Here is an 11,701-nt window from a genome sequence, read left to right as displayed (position 1 = left end):
TTTCAATCACTTGCCAATGATTTTACCTTGTCTCACCTCTTGCTTTACTGCATGTTCTAGCACGGCCAGGGTAACATCGAATCATAGTTGACAGCCTTGTTCTGTCCCAGCTCTGATGAAAAGGCGTCTAGTGCCCCATTATTATGTATAATATTTGCTGTGGGTGTCCAATGATCCCACTCTATCGTATCCTTGCCAAACAATTCCTGGAGAATTGCATCCACTTGTGGGCATCTTCCTTAGCAAGGGCTTAGACCAAGGACTCTGAGGACAGTCAGGCAAAGGGAGAACCAAGTTATTTGGGCAGCAGTTTTAAGAATCCAAATAGATGCAGAGAGCACATAACACCCAACTTCAAAGATATAAGGTGCTCTCATATGGAAAATGCATCAGATGTGTTATAGGAGGACCACTGTCATAAAAGTAGAACTAGTAGGAAATAGTCATAAGAAGCAGATTTTGACTCAATATAAGACATGTCTTAAAACTGAGAGCTAGGGCTTCCCTGGTGGTGTAGTGGTTAAGAATCCACCTGTCAATGCAGGGGACATGGGTTCGAGCCCTGGTCCGGGAAGTTCCCACATGCCGTGGAGCAACTAAGCCCCGTGTGCCACAAGTACTGAGCCTGAGCTCTAGAGCCCGTGAGCCACAGCTACTGAAGCCCGCACGCCTAGAGCCCGTGCTCCGCAACATGAGAAGCCACCTCGGTGAGAAGCCTGCACACCTCAACGAAGAGTAGCCCCCGCTGGCTGCAACTAGAGAGAGCCCGCGCGCAGCAACGAAAGACCCGATGCAGGCAAAAACAAATTAATTTTTTTAAAAAAGAAGTGTGGCACTGCCATTTAAAAAACAAAACAAAACTGAGAGCTAGTCCAAGATAGGACACCCAAGTGGCGGTTATTAGTAGATCGTAGTAGGGTCAGGAAAGTCAGCAACGTCAGCCTCACCTGGGAGCTTATTACACATGCAGAATCTTGGGTCCCACCCAGACCTATGGAATCAGGATCTGCATTTTAGTGAAAGCTCCAGGTGATTTGTTGCACATTAAGGTTTGGGAAGCAGTGGACTATTTGGTTCTAACAGATATATTTTCCTGCAAGTCACAGAACACCAAACTTGCTGACGTTCAGAGGATATAGGCAGTTAATTACCTTGAATAACAAGACGCCTGGAAGTGCAGTAGCTCAATGAGTCATCAAAAAGTTGGCTCTTGTTTTGCACCTACCGTCCCTCGGAGTGTGGGCTTGAATATTGAGTTTATTGCCTCATGGTCACAAAATGATTGCAGTAGCTCCACATACGGCTTTCACACTCCACATTCTGTGAGGAAAACGACAGGCTTCCTCAACATCTGCCTTTTTATCATCTAGGAAAATCTTTCCTTGAATCTTCCCTGACTTCCACCTGCACATTCCCATTCTTCTATCCCACCAGGAGAACTTATCTTACATCTCACTTACTGGTCTGAGTGACATGCACACCCCTAATCCAGTGGGATTATTTTACCTGATTTAGTATTGATAATTTTGGTTCATCCCCTGGGACACGTGGGAAAATTTTGCCTTGGTAAGAATAAAACCTTTAGAAGGGAGAGGTGGGTTGAAAGTAAAAATGATACATCTAACTTTGTTTGATGCTCTCCTGTTTTTTCTAATATCCTCTGTTTACGCAAGAGATGTGACCCAGTACTCTGAGCATTGCTGCATATTGGGTTTTGTTGACTGAAAAAAGGGTTGCAATCATGACACCCATAAAAGAATGGCAAACTTTATAATTGGTTTTTTCTATCCTCCATATTGTTTTTGTTTGGTCCGCATCAACCTGTGTCACCATGATAGCAAAATCGGAAGTACAAACTCCTCACAAATCTCTCTCATGTTCTCTTTATGCCGTGTGTGGATTTTATTTTCTCAATTTTTAAAGAAAGTCCCTTTCAGAAAAAACAACAACAACAACAATATTTCAGTTTGGCCAAAACTATTTCTGAATTTAGTTCAAATTGAAGCCATCTGCTATGGGCCTGGAAGCCAATGAAACCTACATGATATCGACACAGCTTCAGGACTATGGCTTCAGACGGGCTGCAGGAAGAAAATCACCTTGCAAATGAAGTATCTTTACTCAAAGCCAACAAAATCCAACTGTTTTACGAGAGGGGTGGCCCTGGAAGGTACACAGGGGCTGCTCTGCCCTGGGGTGAGGAGGGGAGAAGAGTGGCCCCAACCCCAGGGCTTGTCACTTCTGATCAAAGTCGGCACCTGCACCTCATAATCACCGGCTCCCACCTTTTAAAGCAGACACTGATTTATCATCTGTCAGGTTGATGACTTTGTAGTTCTGCCTAAACTATTGAAAACTGTGTTAGAATAGGTTTTTAAGGGGTTTTTTTGTTTTGTTTTTTTAGTGCAAATAGTCCCCTAAAATGCCACAAATTGCTCCCTTTGGGGACATCTGTTTTGAGACACCACCTGTCGTCAGAGACCCCCTGAGAACATCCTCTCCCACCATTACAGAACCCCTGAAGCCACCGACTGCAAAACTTCCTTTGGGTGGGATGGAGGTGGGTGTGTTCCAAGCATGGATCTTAATGAATCCCCTCCTATAATCCGAAGCCCCCTGAATGCCAGCCTGGTACCCCGCCCCCCCCCAAAAATGTCTTAAAATAACAAAGTGAAACTCAGTGACTCTGGAAAAGTCCGACTGGGCTGTGGCCATTGTGCAGGATATTAACAGCATCATCTTCGTAGGGGTGGGACTGTTTAAGTCCCCAATTACAACCTCGGCAACTGAAACTTAGTCTTTGCAGATTTCAAACGCATCTCCTTCCCTCCTCCCTCCAGCTTGGCCTTCACACTCTTAATAAAAACATTAAAAAACACTCCACCTATGTTGCCGGAGTGTGTTCAGCGAGTTTCCCTGAAGTCTGGCCGTTTTTCTCCATCTCCACGTTACAGCCATCTTATCCATTTGCGTACAGAGGCGTCGTCCGCGCGTGAGGTCTGATTTCCTGGGAAGTCGGCTATGATGTGAATGTGTTCAAAGAGAAAGACAGAGAATATTTTCCACCGCTGCAGAGGCACTGTGCCTGCCTTTTAAACTTGAAAGATCAGCGGGTATTCTGTGGAACCTGAACACGGGCATTGGAAAAAGTGTTTCTCTAAGAAAAACAAAACAAAAACTCATTCTCTTTAAAGATCATTACTTATTAGCGTGCCGGGTTGAACTTTCTGGGGAGGGGAAATAAACATAATAATAGTGTTTATTGAGACGAACTCGATGCCAACGATCTTCCAAGCACTTTGCGCATTTGATTTTATTGAATCTCGCATCTCCTGGACTGTGGTGAGGAATGGACGGATTAATGCATAGAGAGCTATTAAAACCACCGGGCACCTAGGGAGTGACAGCCCAGGGAGGGGGTCCACTATCACCTCCATTTTATGGATTAAAGTTGCAGCAGCTTTGCCCAGGGTAAAGCGACTTCCCCAGGGGCTGAGTCAGACTGGACACCAGGGCATAGTTGGAGCCAGATAATGTTCAATCCTAAACTGTGTTATAGCTCCACATCCTTTAAGTGTAAGATGCCAATTTGCACTCCGATCTGTTATTCCTTTCTGCGTTTCTCTCTCTCTCTTCTAAAAAATAATACGGTAAATAGGATCATATCTATTGCCTCGATAATACTTGTTGATTTTTGTTTTCTGCTTTTTGGTCTTGGAGCAGCAGCTCAGAAGGTGCGAGGATTAAAGAATGCCAGCCTGTGGGGCTCACGTTCATTTTGCTTGGGTGGCCCAAGGGTTAAAGAGAAAGAGGCAGGGCCCCTGGCACGGGCGGGTAAGAGAGGAGGGGGTCTCAGGCCTCAGTTCCCTAACTCCCCCTTATCTCTACTTGGATCACATGTTCTGACTCTGGATGAGACCATTTCCATCATCTCCTACAATCCTTTTACTATAAAAATGAATTGGAGCCTGAGTGGTTAAGTCAAGGCTTGACTGCACTCTGTCCTCCTCCCTCCTCTGTCCCTGGAGAGACCCCCACCCACCTGACTAATCTCTCCTGCAGCCCTGACCATCTCTGGACACCCACCTGTGTGATACCCCCATCACAGCCTTGTCCACATGGAGGTATCAGATACGCCCAAACACAAAGTGTCTACACCGCGTTCATCTTTCCTCCTTCATCACACGCCTCGCTCCACTCTCTTCTGTTTATCTCCTCCTGTCCCGGTGACATTCACGCGGGTCCCCTGACCACCCACGTCAGAAACACGGTCCTCCCTGACCATCCTCTTCCTCTTGCTCCTTCTCTGCGTAAAGCGAAAGCCCTGCTGCCTCCCTTCTAAGTGCCTCTCATCCACCCTCTCCTCATCCCCACTGCTATGTCCTCAGCTCAATTTCAGGACTAGTGCAGAAAGGCGGTTTGTCACACCCCCTGCTTTTCCATTCTCCCATGCTGGCGAAGGGAGCTTTGTACTTTGCCAACGTGATCCTGAGCCTCTTTTGCTGGCAGCAAAGGCACGGAGGGCTGCTGTGAAGACGAAATGACTTGATCCACGTAAAGTCCTCAGAAGCACCGAGAGAGGCAGGAGGGCCTAGTGGTCAGAGGGGCAGGTTTGGAGGCACAGAGCCAGGGTTCACATTCTGGGCTCCCTGCCTGCTACCCTGTGGCCTTGGGCAAGTGACTTGACTTCTCTGTGCTCTAATTTCCTCATCTATAATACGGGGGATAAGAATAGCTCTACCAAAATTTGCTAGAGAATTGAATGAATGCATGTAAAGGGCTTAGCGTAGTAGCTGGTACAAAGTGCTAAGCTAAAAAAAAAAACAAAAAGGGCTAAGCTATCATTCATTCATTCAACAATTACGTACGGAACTGCGATCTATTATCATACTACCAGGTTCCTATTTCGGCTCTAATTACTTGCTGTGTGACGCTGGGAGTTTACGTAACCTCTCTGTGCCTCCAGGTCTTCATATATAAAGTGGGGCTGATAAGAGTACCTACCTGGATGGATTGTCCTGATAATTAAATGACACAACACCGTCAAGCACTCAGCACACAGGAAGTGTTCTGAAAGGTCTGCTACACTATGACTATCATTGTTGTAGTTATTATTACGACTCTGAGGTGCTGGGCATAGCCTAGGTCCTCATGCAGTTTTCTATTCCCTGTGTATAACTCAGCCATCAACGCGTAGCTTCAATTTCACCCTGCAGTGAAATTATACGCGTGGAGTCTTTTGCCTTCTGTGAATTTCGAGCCACCCCTGGGATGTGTCCCTGACTCAGAATATAAGTACATATAAGATGTGTCGTGCCCAAGCGCCCCTTATAGCTATGCAGGTTTCCTCTACCAGGCTGTGACCTTCTTGAAGCCAAAGCCTGCTTCTCTGTTTCCCAGGCATATATACTGGGTGGTGGATACCTGTGTGTGGATAACGGAATGAATCAAAGAATGAACCGACAGCTGTGGACAGCAGCGTGACCTTGGCCCATCAAGGGCTTGAGCTTCTTCTTACCAGGACCTCAACCCTCCGATCTGTCACCCAAGGCAGGTTTCCATTTTCCTGGAGCTAAAGGCCGCACGCAGCCTTTGGTGCGGGGAAATCTCCAAAACGAAGGAAGTCAACAGTCCTTTTGGAAATCCTGCACGTTCTAAACCAGGGCTCCGTGGCCTGTTAGGAACCGGGCCACACAGCAGGAGGTGAGCGGCTCCCTGTCACTCACACGCATGACCGCCTGAAGCACGCCCCCGCCCCCTACCCCCATGCGTGGAAAATCGTCTTCCACAAAACCTGTCCCTGGTGCCAAAAAGGTTGGGGACCCGCTGTTCTAGACAACAGCAAAGGCTCTTGTGGATGCCTTGATTTCCCTTGGAACCACCGTCGAAAGCCTATGTACCTGAACACGGGCAGACCCGAAACCGCCAATTAGTCTAATGGAACTGAGTATTCTGAGCTCGTACCCAGCTTGGACTCTCACCGCAGTGCTCTGACAGTTACTGTCCTCGACTTCTCCAAGCTCCATTCCAAAATGTCCTTTTTATTTTTCCTAGGAGTTACAGAAAGCGTACGTGACATACATACACATGTACGTAAATATCTTTAGTCTTTTCGGGGGCTAGATGGGAACAATCGACGAATAGGTTTCTTCTATTTGTGGGCATTTTTGTTTTTAAACGTTTTTTCTTTTTTAATGCACTGAAGGCTATTCTGGATTTAACCTTAAATTAACCTGACCTACCTAGTTGCTGTTTCTCAAACTTGGTTCCAAATCATCCAAGTTCCCTGCTCCTGTATGCTACAGCAAACCCCCCTCCGAGCCCCCCTAAAAAAAAAAAAAAAAAAAAGATTGATACCATTGTTCAATTCTGGCGTCATTGATGCAAGGGTAGCCTGGGTCCTCAGGCTTAATTCCTAAATACCACCTGCAGGAAACAGGCTGCCCTGTCCTTCAGGCTTCTGTCCATCCTTAACAAGTGTTTCATCCATGCTCAAAATTCTTAAGAGCTCTTTGTTCAACCTGGGACCTTGGCATCAGGATGACCCACGGATGGCTCGGCTTGTGCTATCAGATCCCCAGGGCAGTTGGTCCGAACGGTGCCCTTGGGTTAGAACTTGAGTTTAGCGGTGCCTCTGACAAGAGGAACCCAGGCCCACTTCAGGTCTACAGCTACACAACTCAGACAGCAAACACGGGAGAAGAAGCGAGTACGAGGGTGTGTAAAGCTGATGAGCTTCTCCTTAATGACACTGCACCCTCGGCAGATAGTCTATCCTGTCCACATCTACAGTCTGATTTGTAAATGTGTCCAGGAGTTGCTGTAAAGCCAGCATCCTTCGGACGGTTGTATACCATTCTATCTCAGTACAATTTGACCCCAGCAGGTCAACTGGGCCCTACTCTGACTTAATTCTCCTAATTGGCTGGATCCATTCTCCGGACCCTAGTCCAGGGGTACGAGTGTGTCCACGCTTGGTACCCAAGATGCTCCTTAATGAACTGCGCTAAAACCGGGCCCTCGTATCCTGCCACTCAGAGACAACTTCCAACCATAGCCGCTTCCTGCATGGAGGAAGCCTGAGATTAAATCATCCTGCACCCACTTGGAATCCGTCCATTTGCCATTTCACATAGATAACCGATGACCTCTAGAGAGAGATGCACACGCAGGATTTGCTTGAAAAGCAAACAGAGGGAGAAAGTTTTCTCTGTTCTCTCCGCGCACTGAGAAGGGTCACCTAACAACGCACAAGGGACCAGCGCCAAACTAAAGAACATCTTTTATTTTTAATAAAAATAGTGAAGCATGAAAAATATCATATATTACAGATAGACACCAGCAGGACCACTCTTTCCTGGCGTTTCCTGGTGAGGAGAATAAACTCCAAGGTTGGTAGATGGCTTCCCGGGTCTATTCATGGAGACCATTTGTTTAACAATAGAAAGAGTCAATGAGCCCTTTGGCACTTTTGAAGGATCCTTCCCCCCTCTCCACCCACCTTCCGCAAATCAGTCCAAACGTGTGTCACATTGGCTTGGTTTCCATTAAAAAGCCACGAACTGTAAAACTAAAGGGGTTCTGAGGGCTGGGCCTCTTAGTTCTTTTGTTAGGAGATTTCTTTTGTTGTCTTTATGTACAGCAAAATACTTGTTTCTCTTTTGATTTTCACGTAAAGAGAAAAAAAATGTATTGAACATCGCTGGCATTGACCAATATTAGGTCTGGTGGAAGTTTCTATGTCGGAGAAAGACCATTTGTGGAGGTTGGAGTCTCTTTTAAGTGACTCCAAATCCACTGGAGGGTGCTGAGTTGTCAGGCTTTCTCTTTCTTCCTGTTGGCACAGAGGTTGCTGTCTACACGCAGCCTTCCTGAGGGTGGCCCTGGGCTCCCCTGCCGGACAGTGACTCTCTCTCTTTCTCCCTTTTTGAAACTCAAGCAGAGGCTCTTTAATTTGCAAAGAAGTTATCTTCTTCTCTGATTTGTAAATGGATAGCAAAGCCAACTCAAACACACAGATGTATATTTATGGAAGGTTCTAAACAAAAGTTTTCTTCTGGGGCCTGAATCAACTATGTTACCACAAATTAGTTACACAAGAGGCTACTTAACTGGGAGGGTTCTCCTTCACTGAAAACAAAAACAAAACAAAACCCTTTAAGTACATGTTTGACTTTCAGTGTTATCACAGCATCCTGAATTTCAGGGTAAAAGCTTTTTATTTTTTTCCTTTTACTTTTATTTAAAAAAAAAAAAAGAAAAAACAAAACAAAACAAGCAACCAACCAACCAACGGAGGAAAAGCACCATGTTTTGGCTCTGACTCTGCCACTGTATCCTCCCTGGGAAAGTTTTCCGCTCCGGCCTTCCCTCCAAGTGCCATTCACACGCAGGTGGGAGGCTGGGCAGGGATTTCATATTTCCCGAGATGGGTTTTTGGGGGATGCTGGGCTTTTTTGTAAATTCCACTGCTGGTGATCACGCTGGCCGGTTTTCTTCGGCTCTTTTTCTTGAACCTGCGGCTGCAAACGTTCTGCCAGGACTGCAGCGTCTTGGATGTCCAGACCCACATGCCACTGGTGATGCCCACCACCAACAGCATGAAAATCTTCACCATGAAGATCTCCACCGCGGGGATGGAGGCGGCCATCAGGCAGTCCAGGTTTTAGTCTGGTTGTTCATTTTGCACTTGTGCTCCGTGGCCAGGATTTTCCAGTACTCCACGTTGAGGCGTTCGTAAAAGTAACAGGCAATCACACAGGTGGCCGGCACCGTGTAGAGCACGGAGAAGACCCCTATCCTCACCATGAGCTTTTCCAGTTTGTCCGTGTTCTCCCCACCCGTTTTTCATCACCCTCCGGATGTGGAAAAGGGCCACGAAGCCCGAGAGGATAAAGGAAGTGCCGATGATGAGGTAACAGGCCAGCGGGATGAGGACGAAGCCGGTGAGGGCGTTGACGTCCATGCTCCCCACGTAGCAGACGCCGGTCAGCTCGTCCCCCGCGACCCTGCGCATCACCAGGATTAGGATGGTCTTCACGGCCGGGATGGCCCAGGCGGCCAGGTGGAAGTAGCTGCTGTTGGCCTCGATGGCCTCGTGGCCCCACTTCTTGCCCGCAGCCAGAAACCAGGTGAGCGTGAGAATCACCCACCACAGGGAACTGGCCATGCCGAAGTAGTAGAGAACCAGGAAGACCAGGGTGCAGCCCGTGCTCTCAAGCCCCTCCTGGATGACGTACAGCTGCCCGCTGTCCCGGTCGCAGGCGACGCTCTCGGCGCCCGCGAAGAAGGCGGATGATGTAGCCCACCGAGTAGACGCAGTAGCACATGGAGAGGAAGATGATGGGGCGCTCGGGGTACCTGAAGCGCGCCGGGTCGATGAGGAAGGTGAGCACGGTGAAGGCGCTGGAGAAGAAGCAGAGCACGGACCAGACGGCCAGCCAGACCACGGCGAAGTGCTTGTCGTCGCGGCTCCAGTAGACGTCCACGCCCGGCGTGCAGAGCGGCGCGCACGACGCGCTCTTCTCCACGTGGCGGAACTTGCCCGGGTTGTCGCAGCCGGCGCGCCCGGGCCCCCCGTCCTTCAGCTGGTTCTCCTGCGCGCTGTGCGGCCGCTGCGGCCGGAAGAGCGGCGGGAACATGCCCGAGCCCCGCGCGGGCTCGTCCGAGCCGTTGTTGGGCGCCTCCATGCACAGGTATTGGGGGTCGTTCTTGTTGGGGAGTTTGCTGCAGTCCAGCGAGTCGGGCCACTTGAAGTTGAACTGCTCCATGATCGGGGAGCACTTGAGCCGGGCCTGCGCGCACATGACCCGGCAGGCGGGGATGGGGGTGGAGACTTGCTCGGTGTCACATGGGCGCGTACAGGGAGCACAGGAAGAAGCGGAGGTGGCCGTGGCAGCCGTACTCACCCAGCGGCGCGAACTCGTGCAGCTGGATGGCGGCCTCGCGCTGGTTCTCGTGGCCCATCAGGTTGGGCATGCGGGTCATGTTGTAGCCAATGTCCTTGCACATCGGGATCTCGATGGGCTGGCACTTGCCGTCGCCCGGACGCTCCATGTCCATGGAGCTGATGGCGGCGCACGAGCCCATCACCTGAAGGACCAGCCACAGGCGGGGGCCCGGGCGCTGCATGGTGGCGTCGGAGGTGTCCCCCGCTGGGGAGGTCGGCCGCCCTCAGAGCCTCCGCTCCGGGGCTCGGGCTGCCGGCTCCGGCTCCTCGTCCCCGCTCGGGCCCCCGCCCATGCCCGCCCAGCTCAGCCCGAGCGATGCGCACGGAGCGCCCCCGGCCCCGCTCTCCGCGCGCCGCCTCCGCCGAGGTGAGGCCGCGGAGGGAGACGAGCAAAGTTTGCGAACAATACCGGAAGCGACAGGACCCCCGGAGCTCTCGGCGCGCGGGCCGCCGCCGCCGCCGCCAACTTTGGGGCCTCTCGTGGGAGCGCGCGCAGGGGGCGGGCGGCGCGGGCGCACGGGGGCCGGCGGCTGGCGGCAGCTCCGCCCTCCCCGCGCCGGCCTCTGCCCGGCCCGGCCCGCAGCCTTTCGGAGAATCTGGTCCCGGCCGGAGCCGACGAGCGAAAAGGCAAAGGGGGAAACGGCCGTGCGGTGGACAGGCCCCCGCCCCCGGGCCGCGCGCCCCGCCCCGCCCCGCCGCTGCTTTGCATGAGAAGCGCAGCTCCGGGCCGCCCGCTCCCGCCGCCGCCCCCCGGCCCCCGGCCCCGGCCCCCGGCCCCGCTCCGCCGCCCTCCCGTGCGTCCCTCCCGCCGCTCGTTCGCCCTCTGCGCCGGCCTCCAACTTGGCCTCCCGTCGCCTCCCCGCCTGCGCCCCCTTTCCCGGGGAGCCCCCGGCCTCGTCCCCCGCAGCCCAAGGACGCCGGGGTGACTGGGAGTTCGGAGCCTGGCCGGAGGAGGGGCGGGCTGGTCCGCGGCCGAGGCTGGGGGCGCGTCGCCCCTGGTTTTTTATGGTGGGTCCCGGGCGGAGGGCGCTTTCAAAGCGAGGTGGGATTTGCGTTTTATGGCCTCGGCCATAAAGTGGCCCCTTAGCTTGTAAACCTGCTCGCATCTTCCCGAGGCTGCGGAGTTACCAGGCCTGCGTCGGGTCTCCGGCTCCGGGGAGGGGTCTCTTTGAAATTTCAAAGAGTAGAGCTAAGGGCCGGGGGGGCAGGGCTCTGGGAATCCAGATTTTAGGGCCGCTCCTCCGCGGTCTCCGCGGAGAAGGCGGGGAGGGGGGAGGGGGAGGGGTGGGCAGCTTCCTGGGGCTCTTTAGGTCCCAACCCCCGCCTCGGGCCGTGGGGGGCTTGGCGTGTAGCAGAGGGACCCCTGCCCCCGACAGAGCCGCGGAGTTGAGGGGCCTCGCGCCAGGCAGGGCTGCTGATTTTCTTCTAGGCGGCTGGGTTTATTTATTATAGGAAGTCATTCGCTCGTCGGGTATTTATATTATTTGGCCAGTGATTTGCCCGACTGCTCCCTCCTGGGCTGCAGACCCGCGGGATGCTGCGGCGTTGGGGGTGGGAGGTGGGCGGGCGCTGAGTCAGCTCGCTCCGAGGGTCCCCAACTCCCCGGGCAAGGGGAGGCGCCCGTGCCTCTCAGTTCTCTTAAAAGGTGCGGAGGGAGCGCCCTGGCCCAGTGCCCTTAGATCACCCCCCTCGGATGGGGGGCGCCAACTGGGGACGAAGTCACTTCGGCCACGCACGCCCCACGCCCCACCT

General features: G+C 52.2%; 1 protein-coding gene across 1 annotated transcript; it reads right to left on the bottom strand.

The window, feature by feature from the left end:
- Window positions 1-7,511: 7,511 nt before the first annotated feature.
- On the bottom strand, window positions 7,512-10,131 carry FZD10 (frizzled class receptor 10). The gene is given in 5 exon segments (XM_032602866.1): window positions 7,512-8,661; window positions 8,664-8,847; window positions 8,849-9,286; window positions 9,288-9,848; window positions 9,850-10,131. Coding segments are annotated over 5 exon segments (1,743 nt in total). The 3' UTR covers window positions 7,512-8,383.
- Window positions 10,132-11,701: the final 1,570 nt, after the last annotated feature.

Source organism: Phocoena sinus, chromosome 14 (genome assembly GCF_008692025.1).
Source record: "Phocoena sinus isolate mPhoSin1 chromosome 14, mPhoSin1.pri, whole genome shotgun sequence".
NCBI lineage: Eukaryota > Metazoa > Chordata > Mammalia > Artiodactyla > Phocoenidae > Phocoena > Phocoena sinus.
Note: the sequence above shows the minus strand (reverse complement) of the source record. Positions and strands in the feature narration are given on the sequence as shown.